Raw genomic sequence first — 22984 nt, 5'->3', positions numbered from 1 at the left:
TAGCAGCGCAAATTTTCTCGCCAAGAATTGATTTCTAATCGAAGATATCGCGAGTACTCCTAGAGCACTGCGGATATTCCTGACAGTCATCAGAATGGCTCCCACCAAGCGATCCTCCGGTTCAGCACCTCTTGCCCCAAAGCACCCACGACTCCCAAAACGACCTGAAGACCATGAAGATTTACTGACTGACGAGTCTGAAATATCTTACCGAACATTGACTCCACTGCCAGCCCGCACCCAGAGTAGTCAATCGACCACCGCCGCTCAAATAACTCGGAAAGGTCTTTTCCGTTCCTCCGAAACCCCCACTGGGAGGAGCAGTCCTAGGAGGGTAGAATTTCATCTCCCCGAGGATCATACTGATAATTTTGAAGCGCAGGAGGAGCCTGAGGCAATTGAGGCACCAGAGGCAATTGAGTCGCCAGAGGTGGAAGAAATAGTTGATACTAGCCACTCAGAATATGATGATGCTCTGGAGAATGACCACGAGAGCTCTGAGGAGGATGAGGATGAACCGGAGGATGAACCTCAAGCCCCCCCCCCATCTTACACCCAGAAGTCTCAGACTGTCGGAAAGAGACCTCATACAGTTCAGCCGACTACTGCCAGAGCACTGGGCAATGCTCGGAGGAAACCAACTGGCGCGGTAGCGGAGGTCATTGCTTCTTCCAACGTGTCGGTGGACGTGGTACAGGTTCGACTCTATCTCGCTCATTGATGCTTTTTAACATGTAAGTATTAGTGGCTAACGATTCAGAGGGGAACTCGACCGGGCGCGAAAGTAATACGCAAACAAGGTCAAGGGAGAGCAGCACCCACTTCAGCACCCAGCCAGAATGCATCCCAGAGAGCACTCCCGGCATCCCAGAGAGCACCCCCAACACCCTCACAGTCTAGGCCCTCTGCACCTGTTTATGCTCATGAGTATACCTCTTCTACGCGCCATATCGATTTTTCCTCGATGCGCTCTCGATACGGGGAGTCGTCCCCCACTTACCGGACATATCGTTCTTCACCGCCTAGCGAGGTAATTGGCGAGAACTCTGTGAGCAGTCGTCAGATTCCTTCAAGCCAACTTCACGGTCAAGGTAGATCGCGAAGAGTCTACGAAATCGAGTACCTTCCCCCATCTAGGGAGGAGGACGAGAGTACTCCGATGCCGGAAAGCGAGGGTATTTTGATTCCGGAAGCGAGGTTAGTATTCCGGAGGACACTCACGACGTCTTTGAGAACACTGGCGACATTCCTTCGAGCCAATTGACTTAGAGGTCTGTGGTCCCTAACTCTAGGAGTGCAAATGTGCTGTCAGTGCAGGCTCAGAGGATTGAGAAGGAGTGTAGCGTGTTAATCGGGGAGCATACTCTTCTACATGAGCCCTTTCCACCTGCAGCAAGACTTTCGGTACTGGTAGTGAGCATGTGGGCAACTGCTAGTCGCCGAGTGGGGTGTAGAGTAGACCTTGATGAGGTCGTTATTAAACAGGTGAGTGCCCCCAAAAGGATTACGAGTGCTCTGGAAGCATAATTGAGAATGATAGGTCAGAAGTCTGCACTCCCGTGTCCGTTCCCACTTGATGCACGAGGTGAAAGGGCGCCTGGCGGACTCTACGATATACGGGCTTGGAAATTTTGTGGGGCCTGAGGCGAGGGCGGCTCAAGTGGAATACCTTTTGAAGAATGATCGTTTCTTGAGCCCCCAACAGCATTACGAGGTATGATGCCAGTGGATGCCCAGAGAGCACTCGGGATAGCCGGTAACAGATTCTAGACCTACCGACTGCGCTTCCTGGCTCCGGAAATTATCGATATATTGTATTTTAAATACTTCGATGGGGTAAGAATGCGAGGGGTTAGGGATCCCGAATTTCTAGAGCGGATAACCCCTACCCTTATTTGCCTGATATCGACGGCGATCTGGCACGGCATTCGGGCGTGGTCAATAGGGAGTTACGTGAAGCCTGATAATTTTCAGTCGCAGAATGAGAGTGTTGTGAGTAAGTATGGCCCGATGCCCTCATTGATATGGCGAGTGCCTTGGGAGCAATGACGGATGCTCCTAGGGCTATACGGGATTGCCAAGCTGACATCCAAACACGAGTAGAAACGTTCAACAGGATGAGCAACACTTGGAAGGGGAGAAGTAAACAGAACCAGGAGGCAACCTTGGAGGTAATCAAAGATAACCTTCGAGAAAAGCTATGATACTTCTAGATGCCGGTAATGCGAGTAGTATTCTAAATGCTAACCCTAATAGATACGAGATAAAAAAGGGGTAACGATTGAGATTATACCGGAGAAGGGTTTTAGCGAGGACGATGAAGCTCTGCCTGCGGATCTTGCCGCATTCCGAGATGCTCGGAGAACACCCACGAGTGCTACAGGAGGTCGGGTTGATTCCGACAGCGCCCAGGACGAAGTGATTAATGCCCGACTTCGCGGCATTGACACCGAAGAGGAGGGGGAGGAGGAAGAAGAAGAGCCGGAATTACCTGTAGCGGGGGATTAAGAAGGGGGGGGGGAGGAGGATGTGTAGAACAATCACGAGTGCTAAGGGAGATAGTGGGGGATTTCTTCTGATTCGTATATTGTATTAGGGTTAGTTAGGGTGTTAAATGGCGTATTGTATTTAGTATTAGGCGGAGGATCACGGTGTTGAATACACCAATTCTCAAAGTGCAGTCGCGAGTGCTCTGGAGACAGTAGAGATCGTCGTGCGAGTGATGTTTTTGTAATCTCATGGGGGAATTGTGAATACCAGAGGCCGGAACGGCGGAGAGGTGTATGCCTAGAGAGGACGGGGCGCCGACATGTAGGAATCGGTACGTCGGGCATGAGCCAGATTTCAAAGCACCCCATCCGGCAACGTCAGGGGGAGTCAGGGCAATCATTCTATCCCCAGAGCCCGCTGGAGCAGTGAAGAGTGCTCCAGGAGCAGTCAGGATATCCAACCGTGCAACTGGCGTTCTCTGGCGGGTAGAGTGACGTCCTAGTTACACCGGGCGCTATTACTTAGTGTCGGGGCCCGTTGTGCGGACTAGTGTGCGCTGGGGCGGAATAATGTGCGCCAGACCTCGCCAGGAGCACTGGCGGTATCTCTGGAGAGGTAGTTTACTTACCGAGCGCCCTGAGCGCCCTGAGCGCCCCGGGCGTCTGGCGAAGGCTACAGGTTTGCTGATGTTGAGGGCAGTCTCTAACCATGTGGCCGACCCCTCCGCAATAGAAACATCGGCCCTGTAACGGCAATATTGTATCTCGACTAAGACAATAGATTGGGTCGTGTGGAGGAGCGGTTGCGCAATTGAATGAGGATTTGTAATGAGGTTTCTGTTAGGTTCTTTCGGTTTCCATTACGCGAGGTATTAGTCATCAACGGACTAGGAGTTGGATATATAAAGGGGCATTGTCTCGTGTCTTTTCATGTTTCTCTTCCTTTCCTTTTCTCTTCACGGAACCTCCTGTATCTACCCTCGCAACACCAAAACTTTCGAACGATAAAACTTTTGCCTGCACTCTCGATAAAACTTTTACTCGAACACGATCCTGTATGTCAATAGACTCCGTAATCTATTGGTATCTTATCGCACATCTGTTCGTACGCGAAGTCACCCACGCTCTAGTCCCTGAGTTGTGAACTTTCTACCCCTCAAGCCCTCGCCTAAGTCTCGCGACCGCAGCGAAACCAACCAACAACCTGGCCTCACCACCCAACCCACCAAACACCGCGGGCAGGAAAAGAACTCTATCAGAAGTCTTCCCAAACCCAACTCGAACCGGAACATCAATCATGTCCCAACAAGCCTCTCTGAGCTCCTGGTTTGCAGGAGCCCCCCCCCCAGGAACCCCAGCCCCCCCACGCTTTGCCGACACCCAATCCAGTCAATCCACCCAACAAACACAGTCCACCACGATCGAGCAAACCCAACCCAGCGGCGAACCCTTCTCTATCTTCGCCGAATACACCCAATACAATGAACCATACGCACCAAAGTATGACTACATCCACCCTAGCATCGTCCCCCAAGAAACCCATGCTAGAATGGATCTCAATTACATCTCGTGGGTAATTAGAAATGCCCTCACCGTGGCGCTCGAACCCCTCAACAAGGCAACCGAACAAACTGACAAGAATCTGAAAGCCACCATCGAAGTCCTATCCGTCCAAAATGAATCCCTCAAGCACACCGTCGACACCCTGGCCAAACAAATGTTCGAAATGACAAAGAACCAGGACAAAACATCCGAGAAACTCCACCGCCTACAACACCAACTCACCAATCTCTCCATCAACAGGCACAACAACCAAATGGCCGCCGAAGGAAGAACTGCCACAACCACCGCCGCCGTCACCGCTGCCACCATCCCCGCCCCTCCCCCCGCACCCATCAATAACTCCAACCATGCTCAACAACAACCAAAAGGAAAAGGAAAGAAACACCAATCCCACAAGCACCAAAATCCTACGCATCCATCGCAGCAGGAAACGCCAACCCCGAATACACCATGGTCACAAACAGGAGGAAGCCCAAACCTAAGGTGGACCCACTATTCAAACCAGAAGTTACAAAAATCGACAGGGAAATAGTCATCGAAACAAATAAAGAATCACCAGTCACCCCCTCCGACATCAGAACAAGAATCAACTCAAAAATCGAAAACCCAGACTGCCCGCTTATCGCCGCCAGGAAAACCTCAAAGAACAACATCGTGCTAGAAACCAAATTTGCTACCCCCGCCTCAAAAGTCTTAGAATACAAACAAGAAATTGAATCAGCCCTAAGAGAACTCAAGGTCCCCTTCGTTGACATAAGGGTCAACTCCAGATGGTCCAAATTTATCGTACACGGAATCCCAACAACAATCGGAGACGGCTATGAAGCAGGACAGGTCATGGCCTCAGAAGTCAGAAGCAACTACGGAACCACCTTCGAAATGGCACAAATCCCCAGATGGCTAAGCAGACCTGAAGCTAGAGCAGGGAAAACGCACTCGTCAATGATCATCGCACTCCCAGGACAATATACAAAAGAGAACCTCGGACTGAGATATCTTACCCTATTCGACCGGCAATGCAAAATCGACAACTACCTCCCAGCCAACCCAGAAACCCAATGCTCCAAATGCTTAGAATATGGCCACCGACACGAAAGATGCTCCCACCAAACCGGGAGATGCGGACACTGTGCAGAGGACCACCAAACAAAGGAACACCCATGCTCAGAATGCCCAGGAGGTACCAGATGCATCCATACACCCATCCGATGCTACCACTGCAAGGCCCCACACAAAGCAACAGACACCAACTGCCCAGAACGTACCAAAGCCCGCATCACAAACAAACTTGGACCAGACACAAACCCAAGCCCACTACCAATACCCATCGTCATCCCGGCCCAAGACCCCCCCCAAGAAGATGCAGCCATGGATAACACCCAATGAGTCACACCAAAAGAACAACGGCCATCGCACAGCAACTGAACTGCGCGAAAAACGAGCTTACAACAAAGTCAGTAGTGGAGGAAGCAGAACAGGACCACAACATACTTTTCCTTTTTTTACAAGAACCATGGAACAACAAAGACGGCCACCCACCGGAATCCCCTCTCTTTTACCTATTCACAGCCAGCAACAAGGGCACTAAAGCCGCCACATACATCAGGAAACACGCCAACCTGAAACCAAAACACCACTACACCCACAGTAATTTCATCGTCTCCGTCACGGTGGAAATCCAGAATCAGAAAACACAGATCCTCAACATATACTCACCAGGACAAAGCGGACCCTTCGCAGAAATCTCCAGACAGATAACCACCATCCAAAACTCCCTCGTCATGGGAGACTTCAACAGCCACCACCAACTCTGGTATGGGCACAGATCCCACGACTACACCAACACAATCAGAACGGACAAACCCGGATCCAGGAAAATAAAGAAATGGATCGATCGACAAAGGCTATCCCTACTTAACGAACCAGGCGAATTCACACACTTCCCCAGAAACAACAACAGACCGACCATCATTGACTTGACCTTAGTCAAAGGACCAGTACTGGACCATGACGTCCGGTGGAACATTGACCGACATGGAGCCGGATCCGACCATGGGAAAACCATCCTACAACTACGAATAGAGAAGCCCCCCCACACCCCCAGGAGACTATGGCACCGAACGAACTGGGGAAAACTGGAAGAGAACATCTCAGGCCTCCAGTTCCCCCCCGAAGCATGGGAATGCCAGAACCACACAAAGCAATCGGTCGACTTCATACTCGAACATATAGATAACCTGATAGATTAGGTGACCCCATGGAGCCAAGGACACATCAAATCTAAGAAATGGTGGACCCCAGAGCTGAAAGAAATCAAATCAACCCTCAACACACTAGAAAGGAAAGTTAGAAACACCCAAAAGGACGAAGATAGGGAATCTTTCAGGAAAACCAGTAGAAGATGGACGGCAGCAATCCGAAAAGCCAAAGCGGAACAAAGGGAAAAAGAACTCACAGAGGCCAAGGGAAGTGCCATCTGGAAAATAATCAACACGGGGAAAAGAAGGGACATTACAATCCCAACTATACAAGGTGAAGAAACGTTTGCGGGGAAGTGCCAAGCTCTAAGAGCCCAACTCTTCCCCACAAATTGGACGTCCCCCAACAACCCCCCACTCCAAATCAGACCCCCATCCTTTGACCTTAGTGACGATTTCCAGGAAGTAACAACAGAAGAAATCACGTCCGCAATCAAATCATGCCCAGCACATTCGGCCACTGGCCCTGACAACATACCATATCCTTTCATACAGGCAACAATTAAGTCAAACACCCAACTCTTCCAGGACATGTTCTCAGCCATGCTCCGACATGGAGTCCAACCGGACCGATGGAAAGTGGCAAAATGCATACCAATCCCGAAACCAGGAAAATCCGACTACTCATCGGCCAAAGCCTACCGACCCATCTCCCTACTACAATGCTTTAGCAAAGTACTGGAAAAGATAGTGGCAACAAGATTATGCACTGCCGGAACCATCCTGGAAACCCTGAGTAAAGACCAATTCGGAGGCAGACCAACTATCTCAGCGATCGATGCCTTACTCCGCACGCTCACGCCCATCCAACAAAACCTCCTGATCAAGCGAACTACAGGAACTACTCCAGACAGACCAGCACTCCTCACAAATGACATACAAGGAGCCTTCAACTGTGTCGACCACCTCCTACTCGCCGAGATCATGACCCAACAAAGATTTCCAACATACCTGACGACCTGGTGCAAGGAATTCAACACCAATCGAACACTTCAATTCCAATTCAACCACGAACTAGAACCACCACGACCATATTCCTCAGGACTACCCCAAGGATCCCCCCTATCCCCAGTACTATTTATGATATACGCCGGGGTAATAACAGACCCCACCAACTCTCCCAAAGAAATCAACACCACCTACATCGACGACGACGCACTCATCCAACTCGCGAAGTCCCCTCTCTTCATCACCAAAAGACTCAACGAAAGGATGGAAGAAAGAATTAAGAAAGCAGAACCCCTTAACATCAAATATGAACCCCAAAAATCCGACCTCGTCTTCTTCAAACCCACAACATCAAGCACCCCGGACCCTAAGAACTCGGTAAAAATCGCAAAAGAAGAAATCCACCCCAAAGATAGACTCAAATACGTAGGAGTCTGGCTGGACTCAACGCTCTCCTTCCGACCACACATCGAAGAAACCATCGCCAAAGGCCTCACAGCCCTAGGCAGAATCAGAAACATCGCCTACCTCCCAGGATCAACAACAAAATCCATTCACCACCTCATCGTCCAAGGCTTCCTCCCCACCATCCTATGGGGATCGGAGGCATGGTGGACAGGAGCCGACCACATCCTCCGATCATTATCCCCCCTCTACAACGAAGCCGCCAGGATTATAACAGGCCTACCCCGCTGGACCAAAACCGAAAAACTACTGAAAGAGGCAGCACTTCCCCCACTCGAACACCTCCTCAACCACAAATCGCGGAAGTACGGGACGCGCATCCTCTGCCACCCTGCGGACCACCCACTCAACGAAGGACTCATCCAACTCCTCCCCACCAGAATAAAAAACACTAAAGGCACAGGCCTACATCGGATTGCATCACTCATGCTACCCTTTCAGGAACCAGGTAACCACAGAGAAAGATGGATACAAAACGATACCCTCACCAAACGCATGCTAGAAGAATGGAACTCCATCCCACTCATCAACTACCACGAACCAGGAACCCTAAAAATCCCACCAAAGCGAGCAAAACTCCTCCGATCCAAAGCAAAACTCATCCACCGCATACGATGTCAAGTCACTAGGATAGACAGATATGCAGCATTTACGGAACCTGAACGCTGCCAATCCGGCTCGGAACAATCCTCCAAACACACCATGATCGACTGCCCACGATGGACACAACTACGAAGGCCACTTATGGACAAAATCCCGGGGCCGCCCACTTGGGAAAACTGGCTATTCACCAACCTCAACGTAGACCTGATTCTACAGTTTGCAACAAAAACCAACCTACTCGACTGGTACGAAATGGACGAGGAGGACCCGGAGGAATGATGATCGGTTTCTTTGGTTTTTTCCTTTCTTTTCTGTACCTTCTTCTAAAAATTCTTTCATCGTTTCCTTTGTTTTTCTCTTATGTTTGACGGAGGGTCCGGCGTGCGATAAGTCCTGTACTTCAAAGCAATATAAAAATCCAATCCAATCCTGTATTTACTCTACGAATACTACTATTGTCCTACGTCTCGTCATAGGGTTCAACTGGGTTGTCACGCCAGGTAGAGCCGCCCCATAGTCCATAGTCTCGGATACCTATTGCTACGTCTTCGCCTCGGTTGTATTCCTTGGCACTATAGTCCCTACGTCCATAGACCTCCGTTACACTAGGTTCCGTCCTCTATTGTCAACAAATACAACACTATAGTTTACAATGTCGGAACACGCCCCTATCGATTACCAGCAACTAACCAATACCCTTCAAACCTTCTTCCAGGAACACCCCCAGGTCGATAATACTGTCGGAATAGAAGCTTATGCACTCCTTCAAAGGGCCCAACATGGTCTCGCTCAGTACGCAACGGATTTACAGGAAATGGAAAGGGAGGCTGGAAACGCAAGGGAGATGTTCGAACGAGATCTTGTTGCTGCTCGAACTCGACGGGTTGCTGTTGAGGTAGTTGCCCCTGATGAAGAACCGATTGGTGGTGATGATGCCCCACCTGCACCCCCAATACCACCTGTTGTGGCTACTACCCAACGGTCGGAGAAACTCCCAGATCCTGAGGTGTTTAGGGGCGATCGCGATCGAGAAAGACTACATCTATTCAAACAACAAATGAGGATCAAGCTACTGGGAAATGCCGACCGCTTTCCCACACTGCAGTCCAAGTTATCCTATGCCTTCAGTCGATTGGAGGGTGTTGCCGCTAATCAGTTCCTACAGTATGTTGGAGAGGAAGGCATCGCTTTGCCTTCCATGTTACGGTTCTATGAGATCCTAGATACTGCGTTTGGGGACCCTGATCGAATGCGCACGGCTAGGAGAAATCTTAGGAACATCCGCCAACAAAATCGAACCTTTGCCGATTACTTTGCTGAATTTCAACGATATGCTGCCGAGTCAGGAATGGATGAGGTCTCTCGGGTTGAGGCTTTGATGGAAGGAGTTAATGCGGAACTCGATGAATCAATGATACACCATGAAACTCCTGCGACAGTAGATGCCTGCGCGACACTCTTGCAACGGTTGGATAATCGACAACGAGCAGCAGAAGCTAAGCGAGGAAGTAAAAAGCCTTGGAACGCTACTGCCGCCCCGAACCCTCGCCCCCCACCAGCGAATCCGGCCCCTACCCCACGTGCTGCCGCCCCGGCTATCAACGTACCCACTCCTGAGAACCATCCCTCATTCCGCCCGGGAGGTGATGTACCGATGGATTTGTCCGGGGGACGTCGTCGCCCCACCCTTACTGAGAGAAATGCCCGCTTAGCTGAGGGCCGATGTTTCTATTGCGGAGGAGTCGGACATATGGTTAGAGATTGCCCCCAAGCAAGGGGAGCTGGAAATCAACCAAGAAAACCGGTGATGAGAGGAGTAGTATTGAGAATGGAGGAGAATGATGGAAGCGATAACGAGTCGGCAAAAGATTTGTCCCTGCACTAAGTGGCTTAGCCCAGGGACCATTTAAGGATTTTTCTGAATTGCATATTTCTGGTTTTTCGGTATCAGAGGAGGAAATGGATGGGAACTAATTTGTAGTAACTTGTTCGATCTCACAGAATAAAAATACTTTCGTACCCACCTACGCCCTTATTGATACCGGAGCATCAGGATATGCTTTCATTGATGAATCTTTTGCACGCCACAACAACCTCACCATGATCCCTCTCAAAATACCGCGCCATGTAGACGTTATAGACGGCAGACCGATCAAGTCAGGAAAAATTACCCATATTGTCGAAGTTTCACTAGACATCCATGGCCACCGAGAGACTGCGTCATGTTTTGTAACAAAGCTGGGACATTATCCGATTGTGATGGGAATATCTTGGATGTGACGCCACGACATCACGATTCGACCAAAGGAAAATTTGCTTATTTTCGATTCTCAAAGCTGCCGTCAACATTGTTCGCTTAGTGGAACTACAGTTACGGTTCATGGCATATCAATTCCCCTACCGGAAACCCACACCGTTACCATTTTGGCGACTGAAAAAACTACCATTGATGTGGAACAACTGATACCAAGAGAGTTCCATCACTATATCCATATGTTTGAAGAATATGATGCTTCTGTACTTTCGCCACATCGACCATTCCATGATATGAAGATAATATTAGAAGAAGGCAAGCAACCACCATGGGGACCGATATATGCCCTATCCCAAGTTGAGTTGAAGGCACTCTGGGATTACCTTCAGGAGAACCTACCTAAGGGAATTATCCGCCATAGCGAGTCGCCAGCAGGAGCGCCTATATTATTTGTCAAGAAAGCCGATGGGACTCTTCGTTTATGTGTTGACTATCGAGGCCTCAAAGCAATCACGATTAAGAATCGTTATCCATTACCGCTACTGAAGGAAACCTTAGCCAAACTGTCGAGAGCAAAATATTATACTAAGTTGGATTTACGTTGGGGGTATAACCAGATCAAAATAGCGGAAGGAGATGAATGGAAAACGGCGTTCCGGACTCGATATGGACACTTTGAATATACGGTAATGCCTTTTGGACTAGCGAACGCTCCAGCTACTTTCCAACATTGGATCAATGATATCCTACGCCCCTATCTAGACCAATTCGTAACGGCCTATTTAGATGATATTCTCATCTATTCTGAAACCCTTGCAGAGCATAAAGATCACATTCAAAAGGTTCTAAAGGTACTCGATGAGAATCATGTCCATCTCAAACCCGAAAAATGCGAATTTATGGTTCAAGAAACGAAGTATCTCGGCCTAATCCTCACCCCAAACGGCAACAGAATGGATCCAAAGAAAGTTATTGATGTTCTAGAATGGTCGACACCGACAAACCTTCATGATGTTCAAGTATTTTTGGGGTTTGCAAATTTTTATCGACGGTTTATTTTGGGATATTCAAAGATTGTCACCCCGCTTACAGCCCTAACAAAGAAAAATGTTAAATTCGAATGGACGGATGAAAGGGAGGAAGCATTTCAAACCCTAAAAAAGATGTTCACAACAGCACCTATACTAGTTCATTTCGACCCAGATCGAAAAATTGTGGTGGAAACCGACGCATCCGACTATGTTTCAGCAGGAATCCTATCACAACGTGATGATGAAGGAGTTTTACATCCAGTCGCTTTCTTTTCTAAGAAACATTCCCCTGCGGAATGTAACTATGAAATCTATGATAAAGAACTTCTAGCGATTGTTCGATGTTTTGAAGAATGGCGACATCATCTAGAAGGAGCACAATTCCCCTTTGAGGTTTTTAGCGATCATCGAAATCTGGAATATTTCATGACGACAAAATTATTAAATCGTCGACAAGCCCGTTGGTCCGAATTTCTTTCACGCTTTGATTTCGTTATACAATTTCGACCGGGAAAACAAGGAGCAAAACCCGATGCATTAACTAGAAGGTCAGGTGACCTACCTAAAGAGGGGGATGAAAGGTTGACGCATCAGAGTCAAGTGGTTCTGAAGCGAAAAAATTTGGATACAAAGCTAAGTTTGTTCGCGGGTTCTTTATCAAATGAATCCGCTGAAGGAATGTCCACTGTGGAGGAGTTGTTTTCAAAAGCTTACCAAGTTGATAGTTTCCCAAACGAGATTCTCGTTATTCTTCGGAGCGACGTTCGACATTCAAACTAGATTTCACTTGCTGAATGTACTGAAGACAATAACGGTCGGCTACTTTATCGAGGCGCACTCTACGTACCAAATGACAATAACCTCCGGCTGAGACTTCTAAAAGAACATCATGATAAGTTATCGGCAGGCCATCCAGGCAGGGCGAAGACTTTGGAACTCCTAAGCCGGGAGTACTATTGGCCACAAATGCGGAAGTATGTCGACCGGTATGTTAGAAATTGCAATGTGTGTGTCCGTAGCAAGGCACCACGCAATTTGCCTTATGGAGTACTTCGTCCAATGCCAATACCTGATGGACCATGGACGGATGTTTGGATGGATTTTGTCACTGACCTTCCTGAGAGCGATGGATATAATGCGATCCTAGTTGTTGTTGATAGACTAACCAAAATGCGACATCTGGTACCAACGACTAAAGAGGTGGATTCGAAGGAAGTAGCGAGGCTGTATATCGATAATGTCTGGAAGCTACATGGACTACCTGATACCGTCGTGTCCGATAGGGGAACCCAATTTGTTGCGGAATTTTGGAAGTCACTTTGCAAACGCCTGGAAATATCCCCACGATTCTCCACTGCTTTCCATCCTCAGACTGATGGACAAACTGAAAGGATCAATGCCGTAATGGAACAGTATCTTCGAACTTATGTTTCTTATCAACAAGATGATTGGATCCGACTTTGGCAATGGCTGAGTTCGCAGCAAATAATTATGTGTCGGAAACAACAAAGGTCTCTCCTTTCTATGCCAATTTGGGAAGGAATCCACGGATGACTTTTGGCCCCTTGGAACATGGCAAAATGACAGCGGAAGATCAGGCCAATAGCATTGCAAAAGAAATGAAGGATATGGTGGAATTCCTGAGGAGCGAAATGTTTCGGTCACAAAAGGTACAAGAGGAATCAGCCAATCTAAACCGTTCTCCCACCCCTCGTTATCGTATCGGAGATAAAGTTTTCTTATCGACGCGCCATGTTTTGACAAAACGACCCTCCAAGAAACTCGACTGGAAACGGATTTGCCCTTATAGTATCAAACGAATCGTCAATTCCTATGCTTACGAGCTAGAACTTCCCCGCTCTATGAATATCCATCCAGTATTCCATGTTTCGCTATTGTCACCTGAAGCAGGTAACCCGTTACCTGGACAGAAGCAATCACCACCACCTCCGGTTGAGATCGAAGGAGAAAAAGAATGGGAAGTCGAGGATATTTTGGATTCTAGGAAGCGAAGAGGGAAATTTGAGTACTTGGTACAATACAAAGGATACGACGATGCCTCCTGGCAACCGCTATCGGACCTCGAGCATTCACCTGATATTGTTCAACGATTCCATGAACGTTATCCACGAAAGCCTAAGCCTACCAGGAGGTAGGCCTTAGAGGGGGGCGTGGTCTGTAACGGCAATATTGTGTCTCGACTAAGACGATAGATTGGGTCGTGTGGAGGAGCGGTTGCGCAATTGAACGAGGATTTGTAATGAGGTTTCTGTTATGTTCTTTCGGTTTCCGTTACGCGAGGTATTAGTCATCAACGGACTAGGAGTTGGATATATAAAGGGGCGTTGTCTAGTGTCTTTTCATGTTTCTCTTCCTTTCCTTTTCTCTTCACGGAACCTCCTGTATTTACTCTACGAATACTACTATTGTTCTACGTCTCGTTATAGGGTTCAACTGGGTTGTCAAACCAGGTAGAGCCGCCCCATAGTCCATAGTCTCGGATACCTATTGCTACGTCTTCGCCTCGGTTGTATTCCTTGGCACTATAGTCCCTACGTCCATAGATCCCCGTTACAGAATAACCTCAGTCACCTAAATCTAGAAAGAGACGTTTCGGAGGAGAAAAAGACAATCATAGCTTTGGTAATATTCAGTACCTTTCAAGTCCCAAGTATATGCGCGTCTAGTTAGCTTTTGCATTGGTAATATAAAGGGCGCCACGCTTCCGGTGAATAATTCACCCCACTATGATCATGATTCAAGTTTATTTACAATATTTAGCTTCAGGTTGCTAACTCTTAGTGCATTAGCACATCCAGGATGACCAAGCGGAGTAGGAGTTTAAGGAAGCTTTAACCGGAAAGGCAGTCATAGCTATTGTTGGTCATGACAACATATGGAGATGGATGTATTCAGTTCGATTTTTTGTTGTTAAATAAATCAATAATTGTACCCATTGTGTTAAATATCAACCGTGCTAAACGAGTTTTGGCAACCACATATGTGTAATGGAGCCATTTCAACTGTCTGGTGTATGAGTACACACATGGCCCGGTTACATGCTGAGAGTTATTGTTAGAAGCCAGTTGCACAGAGACATGCAAGTACCGGCAGTGTGGTTAGCTACCAGCTGTCAGAGTAACTACATTCTGAGCGCTGGGAAGAGGATTTACTCATAGGAGCAATGACTGATGAGTCTGTGCCTCGCCAATAATTAGAAGGCCAGCCAGAGTGAAGCTCTGAGTGCTCGGCGATCCTCTAAATTCTCTGAGCAGTGGAAGTCCGCTGGTAGTGGAAGGGACTATGCCTGGGAAGTCTACAATAAGTGAAGAGCTCTACAGCAACAATTAAGCTTGGACCTGAGCGGCAGCTCATTGATGCAAGTCCCGGTTGTGCGACAAGCAAGGCTGCAGGTGTTACAAAGGCTTTGACTAAGGGTAGTTGCCTTCGGAATCGGAAGCACCCACTAACGCTTTGAATGAAGCGGGGTAGCGTTTGGTGTTGCTTCCCGTCCGCTAGAAGGCATCACTGGAACTTAGTAAGGAAGTAGAGGCAGGGGAACGGAATCCTTTGGAGTATAAGTACTCGGGATCCTCTCGGCCCAACTAATTCAACATCCTCAGTCTTCATAGGGTTATCAAGCATTCCAGTCGGTAGCAGAGCCCTTAAAGATCATTGAGTTTTGAGCAAAAGAATCTTTGAATAGTCTAAACCTGATTTCTATCTTGCACGGTCACATCTTTCTATCAGATTCTAGCGATATGTGGAAAGACTGTCCCCGATACATACGCGCTGGATGGTTGATGTCGATCACTGAACTCTCCTGCCCCCATATTCGCCAATCGGATGATCTGGGTTCAAGGCTCCAATGGCACAAATAGCCACACTCAGGTATGGGCTACCGGGATTCCCATCGCGATCCTGGGTTTATCTACTGGCGCGTCCGTGAACCCTATTGACAGATCACCGCTCGCTGAATACACATGCCTGATAAGACTATCCTTTGTGATTGTAGATGCCCCCCCTCGCTACCTATGACGCAAGAAGGGGGCGGATGTGTTACCATTGCAGGCCAGATTGTACGCATGTCTGATAAAGCTATCCTTTGTGATTGTAGATGCCCCTCTTCGCTACCTATCATGCAAGAAGGGGGCAGATGTGTTACCCTTACAGGCCAGATTCTACACATGCCTGATAAGGCCATTCTTTGTAAATGTAGATGTCCTTCCTCGCTACCCATCCGGATGTATCACTGTTATCTAGAAACTAGTACCCTTATGGGAGGTGGGTCACTACTAGTATGTACGTAGTCAAATCAATTCTTGGCTTGAGGCTTTTCGCAGCTGTTAAAATCCATGCTTTACATGAAACATAGGCGGTTATAATCACAAAGACTTCTTCAAGAAAGTATTAAAATGGCGTGCCGGAAACCGAACGATTTGATCATGAACAGTGCCCGCCATGAAAAAAAATATCTATTCTGAAAGAGAGATCCAATTACTATCCGACCTATGAAAAAAGTTTGGCCCGAAGAAATGAGACAAAATTCAAGAAGAATACACTGTGAGAACGGGGGTCCACAGAACACAAGAAGGCTTGCGGAATAAGTACTACTCTATGAAGTCAAAGATGAAATTGTGATTGGGTAAATGCTATTATTATAAAACCTTCAACTAACTTTGGAAGGCCAAATCTAACTATGCTGCGTTGCCTTCCCAATCCGATTACGATACTGTGTTACAATCTCCATCCGACGACACCGTATTGCAATCTCAATCCGACGACACTGCATTACAATCTCCATCCGACAACGGCGATGATCAACCCGCTAACGCTGAATGTCCAGAAAATTCTTCCATGGATATAGAGTTTTACACTCAGTTGGTAGCTTTTGTGGCGGAAGGGATCATTGCAGGGAAAACAAAGGACTATGATCAAAGAAAATGATATACTTTTCCTTCGGTTTTATGTCAAAGGCGTCAATAAGAATGATATCGCTGTGGGTTGATACTACTGCGTATAGACCCCATGAACAGCGGAGGTGAAAGAGCCTTTCATTGTTTTTCGGGCATTGGGATTGCAAACTTGGGTATCGTTGGAGGAAGATAATTCATCAGCAAGATTGTACATATTCATGAGTCTCTGTAACGGCAATACTATATTTCGGCTAAGGTGATAGATTGGGTTGTGAAGAGAAGGTATTGCGCAGTTGAACTATGATTTGTAATGGGTTTTCTGTTATGTTCTTTCGGTTTCCGCGACGCAAGACATTAGTCATCAATGGACTAGGAGTTGGATATATAAGGGGGTGTTGTCTAGTGCCTTTTCATGTTTTCCTTCCTTTCCTTTTCTCTTCACGGAACTTCTTGTACTTACTCCACGAATACTACTTTGTTCTACGTCTCGTCATAGGGCTCAACTAGTTAGTCATACTAGGCAGAGCCACTCCATAGTCCACAGTCTCGAATACCTATTGCTACGTCTTCGCCTCGGTTGTATTCCTTGGCATCATAGTCCCTACGTCCATAGACCCCCGTGACACCAAGTTCCGTCCTCTATTGCCAACCAATACAACACCATAGTCTACCATGGCGACACATCTTCCTATTGATTACCAACAGCTAAGCGATGCCCTTCAAACCTTTTTTCAAGAACACCCAGAGGTGGATGGCAATGTTGGAATAGAAGCCTATGCACTTCTTCAACGGGCACAACATGGCCTTGCTCAGTATGCAACGGACTTGTAGGAGGTGGAGAGGGAGGCTGGAAATGCGAGGGAAATGTTTGAACGAGATCTAGCCGCTGCCAGAGGCCACCGAGTTGCTGTTGAAGTGGTTGCCCCTGATGAAGAACCAATCGGAGAGTATAATGCCCCACCGGTACCTCCAGTTCCACCTGTCCCAGTGGTTACCCAACGGTCGGAAAAACTCCCAGATCCTGAAGTATTTAGGGGAGATCGCGATCGGGAAAGACTACACCTATTCAAGCAACAGATGAGGATCAAGCTATTGGGAAATGCCGACCGCTTCCCCACACTACAGTCTAAGTTATCCAATGCATTCAGCCGATTGAAGGGTGTTGCCGCCAATCAGTTCTTACAATATGTTGGAGAAGAAGGCATCGCTTTGCCGTCCATGTTACGGTTTTATGAAATCTTGGATACTGCTTTTGGGGACCCTGATCGAATGCGTACGGCTAGGAGGAATCTTAGGAACATCCGTCAACGAAACCGAACCTTTGCTGATTACTTTGCCGAATTTCAACGGTATGCTGCCGAGTCAGGGATGGATGAAGTCTCTAGGATTGAGGCTTTGATGGAAGGCATTAACGCGGAACTCGATGAATCAATGATACACCATGAAACTCCTACGATGGTAGATGCATGTGCGACAGTCTTGCAGCGGTTAGATAATCGACGACGAACGGGAGAGGCTAAGCGAGGAAATAAAAAGCCTTGGAATGCTACTGCTGCTCCGACCCCTCGCCCCCCACCGGGGAATCCTGCCCCTATTCCTCGCACTGCCGCCCCAGCTGTCAATGCACCTGTCCCTGACAACCATCCCTCGTTCCGCCCGGGAGGTGATGTACCGATGGATCTGTCAGGGGTACGTCGTCGCCCCACCCCTACCGAAAGAAATGCCCGCTTAACTGAGTGCCTGTAACGGAGGTCTATGGACGTAGGGACTATAGTGCCAAGGAATACAATCAAGGCGAAGACGTAGCAATAGGTATCCGAGACTATGGACTATGGGGCGGCTCTACCTGGCGTGACAACCCAGTTGAACCCTATGACGAGACGTAGGACAATAGTAGTATTCGTAGAGTAAATACAGGAGGTTCCGTGAAGAGAAAAGGAAAGGAAGAGAAACATGAAAAGACACGAGACAACGCCCCTTTATATATCCAACTCCTAGTCCGTTGATGACTAATACCTCGCGTAACGGAAACCGAAAGAACCTAACAGAAACCTCATTACAAATCCTCGTTCAATTGCGCAACCGCTCCTCCACACGACCCAATCTATTGTCTTAGTCGAGATACAATATTGCCGTTACAGACCACGCCCCCCTCTAAGGCCTACCTCCTGGTAGGCTTAGGCTTTCGTGGATAACGTTCATGGAATCGTTAAACGATATCAGGCGAATGCTCGAGGTCCGATAGCGGTTGCCAGGAGGCATCGTCGTATCCTTTATATTGTACCAAGTACTCAAATTTCCCTCTTCGCTTCCTAGAATCCAAAATATCCTCGACTTCCCATTCTTTTTCTCCTTCGATCTCAACCGGAGGTGGTGGTGATTGCTTCTGTCCAGGTAACGGGTTACCTGCTTCAGGTGACAATAGCGAAACATGGAATACTGGATGGATATTCATAGAGCGGGGAAGTTCTAGCTCGTAAGCATAGGAATTGACGATTCGTTTGATACTATAAGGGCAAATCCGTTTCCAGTCGAGTTTCTTGGAGGGTCGTTTTGTCAAAACATGGCGCGTCGATAAGAAAACTTTATCTCCGATACGATAACGAGGGGTGGGAGAACGGTTTAGATTGGCTGATTCCTCTTGTACCTTTTGTGACCGAAACATTTCGCTCCTCAGGAATTCCACCATATCCTTCATTTCTTTTGCAATGCTATTGGCCTGATCTTCCGCTGTCATTTTGCCATGTTCCAAGGGGCCAAAAGTCATCCGTGGATTCCTTCCCAAATTGGCATAGAAAGGAGAGACCTTTGTTGTTTCCGACACATAATTATTTGCTGCGAACTCAGCCATTGCCAAAGTCGGATCCAATCATCTTGTTGATAAGAAACATAAGTTCGAAGATACTGTTCCATTACGGCATTGATCCTTTCAGTTTGTCCATCAGTCTGAGGATGGAAAGCAGTGGAGAATCGTGGGGATATTTCCAGGCGTTTGCAAAGTGACTTCCAAAATTCCGCAACAAATTGGGTTCCCCTATCGGACACGACGGTATCAGGTAGTCCATGTAGCTTCCAGACATTATCGATATACAGCCTCGCTACTTCCTTCGAATCCACCTCTTTAGTCGTTGGTACCAGATGTCGCATTTTGGTTAGTCTATCAACAACAACTAGGATCGCATTATATCCATCGCTCTCAGGAAGGTCAGTGACAAAATCCATCCAAACATCCGTCCATGGTCCATCAGGTATTGGCATTGGACGAAGTACTCCATAAGGCAAATTGCGTGGTGCCTTGCTACGGACACACACATTGCAATTTCTAACATACCGGTCGACATACTTCCGCATTTGTGGCCAATAGTACTCCCGGCTTAGGAGTTCCAAAGTCTTCGCCCTGCCTGGATGGCCTGCCGATAACTTATCATGATGTTCTTTTAGAAGTCTCAGCCGGAGGTTATTGTCATTTGGTACGTAGAGTGCGCCTCGATAAAGTAGCCGACCGTTATTGTCTTCAGTACATTCAGCAAGTGAAATCTAGTTTGAATGTCGAACGTCGCTCCGAAGAATAACGAGAATCTCGTTTGGGAAACTATCAACTTGGTAAGCTTTTGAAAACAACTCCTCCACAGTGGACATTCCTTCAGCGGATTCATTTGATAAAGAACCCGCGAACAAACTTAGCTTTGTATCCAAATTTTTTCGCTTCAGAACCACTTGACTCTGATGCGTCAACCTTTCATCCCCCTCTTTAGGTAGGTCACCTGACCTTCTAGTTAATGCATCGGGTTTTGCTCCTTGTTTTCCCGGTCGAAATTGTATAACGAAATCAAAGCGTGAAAGAAATTCGGACCAACGGGCTTGTCGACGATTTAATAATTTTGTCGTCATGAAATATTCCAGATTTCGATGATCGCTAAAAACCTCAAAGGGGAATTGTGCTCCTTCTAGATGATGTCGCCATTCTTCAAAACATCGAACAATCGCTAGAAGTTCTTTATCATAGATTTCATAGTTACATTCCGCAGGGGAATGTTTCTTAGAAAAGAAAGCGACTGGATGTAAAACTCCTTCATCATCACGTTGTGATAGGATTCCTGCTGAAACATAGTCGGATGCGTCGGTTTCCACCACAATTTTTCGATCTGGGTCGAAATGAACTAGTATAGGTGCTGTTGTGAACATCTTTTTTAGGGTTTGAAATGCTTCCTCCCTTTCATCCGTCCATTCGAATTTAACATTTTTCTTTGTTAGGGCTGTAAGCGGGGTGACAATCTTTGAATATCCCAAAATAAACCGTCGATAAAAATTTGCAAACCCCAAAAATACTTGAACATCATGAAGGTTTGTCGGTGTCGACCATTCTAGAACATCAATAACTTTCTTTGGATCCATTCTGTTGCCGTTTGGGGTGAGGATTAGGCCGAGATACTTCGTTTCTTGAACCATAAATTCGCATTTTTCGGGTTTGAGATGGACATGATTCTCATCGAGTACCTTTAGAACCTTTTGAATGTGATCTTTATGCTCTGCAAGGGTTTCAGAATAGATGAGAATATCATCTAAATAGGCCGTTACGAATTGGTCTAGATAGGGGCGTAGGATATCATTGATCCAATGTTGGAAAGTAGCTGGAGCGTTCGCTAGTCCAAAAGGCATTACCGTATATTCAAAGTGTCCATATCGAGTCCGGAACGCCGTTTTCCATTCATCTCCTTCCGCTATTTTGATCTGGTTATACCCCCAACGTAAATCCAACTTAGTATAATATTTTGCTCTCGACAGTTTGGCTAAGGTTTCCTTCAGTAGCGGTAATGGATAACGATTCTTAATCGTGATTGCTTTGAGGCCTCGATAGTCAACACATAAACGAAGAGTCCCATCGGCTTTCTTGACAAATAATATAGGCGCTCCTGCTGGCGACTCGCTATGGCGGATAATTCCCTTAGGTAGGTTCTCCTGAAGGTAATCCCAGAGTGCCTTCAACTCAACTTGGGATAGGGCATATATCGGTCCCCATGGTGGTTGCTTGCCTTCTTCTAATATTATCTTCATATCATGGAATGGTCGATGTGGCGAAAGTACAGAAGCATCATATTCTTCAAACATATGGATATAGTGATGGAACTCTCTTGGTATCAGTTGTTCCACATCAATGGTAGTTTTTTCAGTCGCCAAAATGGTAACGGTGTGGGTTTCCGGTAGGGGAATTGATATGCCATGAACCGTAACTGTAGTTCCACTAAGCGAACAATGTTGACGGCAGCTTTGAGAATCGAAAATAAGCAAATTTTCCTTTGGTCGAATCGTGATGTCGTGGCGTCACATCCAAGGTATTCCCATCACAATCGGATAATGTCCCAGCTTTGTTACAAAACATGACGCAGTCTCTCGGTGGCCATGGATGTCTAGTGAAACTTCGACAATATGACTTGATCGGTCTGCCGTCTATAACGTCTACATGGCGCGGTATTTTGAGAGGGATCATGGTGAGGTTGTTGTGGCGTGCAAAAGATTCATCAATGAAAGCATATCCTGATGCTCCGGTATCAATAAGGGCGTAGGTGGGTACGAAAGTATTTTTATTCTGTGAGATCGAACAAGTTACTACAAATTAGTTCCCATCCATTTCCTCCTCTGATACCGAAAAACCAGAAATATGCAATTCAGAAAAATCCTTAAATGGTCCCTGGGCTAAGCCACTTAGTGCAGGGACAAATCTTTTGCCGACTCGTTATCGCTTCCATCATTCTCCTCCATTCTCAATACTACTCCTCTCATCACCGGTTTTCTTGGTTGATTTCCAGCTCCCCTTGCTTGGGGGCAATCTCTAACCATATGTCCGACTCCTCCGCAATAGAAACATCGGCCCTCAGCTAAGCGGGCATTTCTCTCAGTAAGGGTGGGGCGACGACGTCCCCCGGACAAATCCATCGGTACATCACCTCCCGGGCGGAATGAGGGATGGTTCTCAGGAGTGGGTACGTTGATAGCCGGGGCGGCAGCACGTGGGGTAGGGGCCGGATTCGCTGGTGGGGGGCGAGGGTTCGGGGCGGCAGTAGCGTTCCAAGGCTTTTTACTTCCTCGCTTAGCTTCTGCTGCTCGTTGTCGATTATCCAACCGTTGCAAGAGTGTCGCGCAGGCATCTACTGTCGCAGGAGTTTCATGGTGTATCATTGATTCATCGAGTTCCGCATTAACTCCTTCCATCAAAGCCTCAACCCGAGAGACCTCATCCATTCCTGACTCGGCAGCATATCGTTGAAATTCAGCAAAGTAATCGGCAAAGGTTCGATTTTGTTGGCGGATGTTCCTAAGATTTCTCCTAGCCGTGCGCATTCGATCAGGGTCCCCAAACGCAGTATCTAGGATCTCATAGAACCGTAACATGGAAGGCAAAGCGATGCCTTCCTCTCCAACATACTGTAGGAACTGATTAGCGGCAACACCCTCCAAT

At 47.3% G+C, this 22984-nt stretch overlaps 2 protein-coding genes across 2 annotated transcripts; both read left to right on the top strand.

The window, feature by feature from the left end:
• Window positions 1-94: 94 nt before the first annotated feature.
• On the top strand, window positions 95-2508 carry LAJ45_10535 (uncharacterized protein; the record flags this gene model as incomplete). Its single annotated transcript, XM_046120058.1, has 7 exons — window positions 95-691; window positions 761-1197; window positions 1293-1485; window positions 1541-1714; window positions 1771-1996; window positions 2104-2171; window positions 2257-2508. 7 exons carry the CDS (start codon window positions 95-97, stop codon window positions 2506-2508), a joined length of 1947 nt encoding a protein of 648 aa, XP_045966717.1.
• A 14883-nt stretch (window positions 2509-17391) lies between these two features.
• LAJ45_10534 (uncharacterized protein) lies at window positions 17392-18273 on the top strand (the record flags this gene model as incomplete). Its single annotated transcript, XM_046120057.1, has 1 exon — window positions 17392-18273. The coding sequence occupies one exon, from the start codon at window positions 17392-17394 to the stop codon at window positions 18271-18273; it is 882 nt and encodes a 293-aa protein (XP_045966716.1).
• Between the last annotated feature and the right edge of the window lie 4711 nt (window positions 18274-22984).

The sequence above is a fragment of the Morchella importuna genome (genome assembly GCF_003444635.1).
Source record: "Morchella importuna strain M04M26 chromosome Unknown Morimp01GS047, whole genome shotgun sequence".
Taxonomy (NCBI): Eukaryota; Fungi; Ascomycota; class Pezizomycetes; order Pezizales; family Morchellaceae; genus Morchella; species Morchella importuna.
This window is presented reverse-complemented; position numbering and strand designations above follow the sequence as displayed.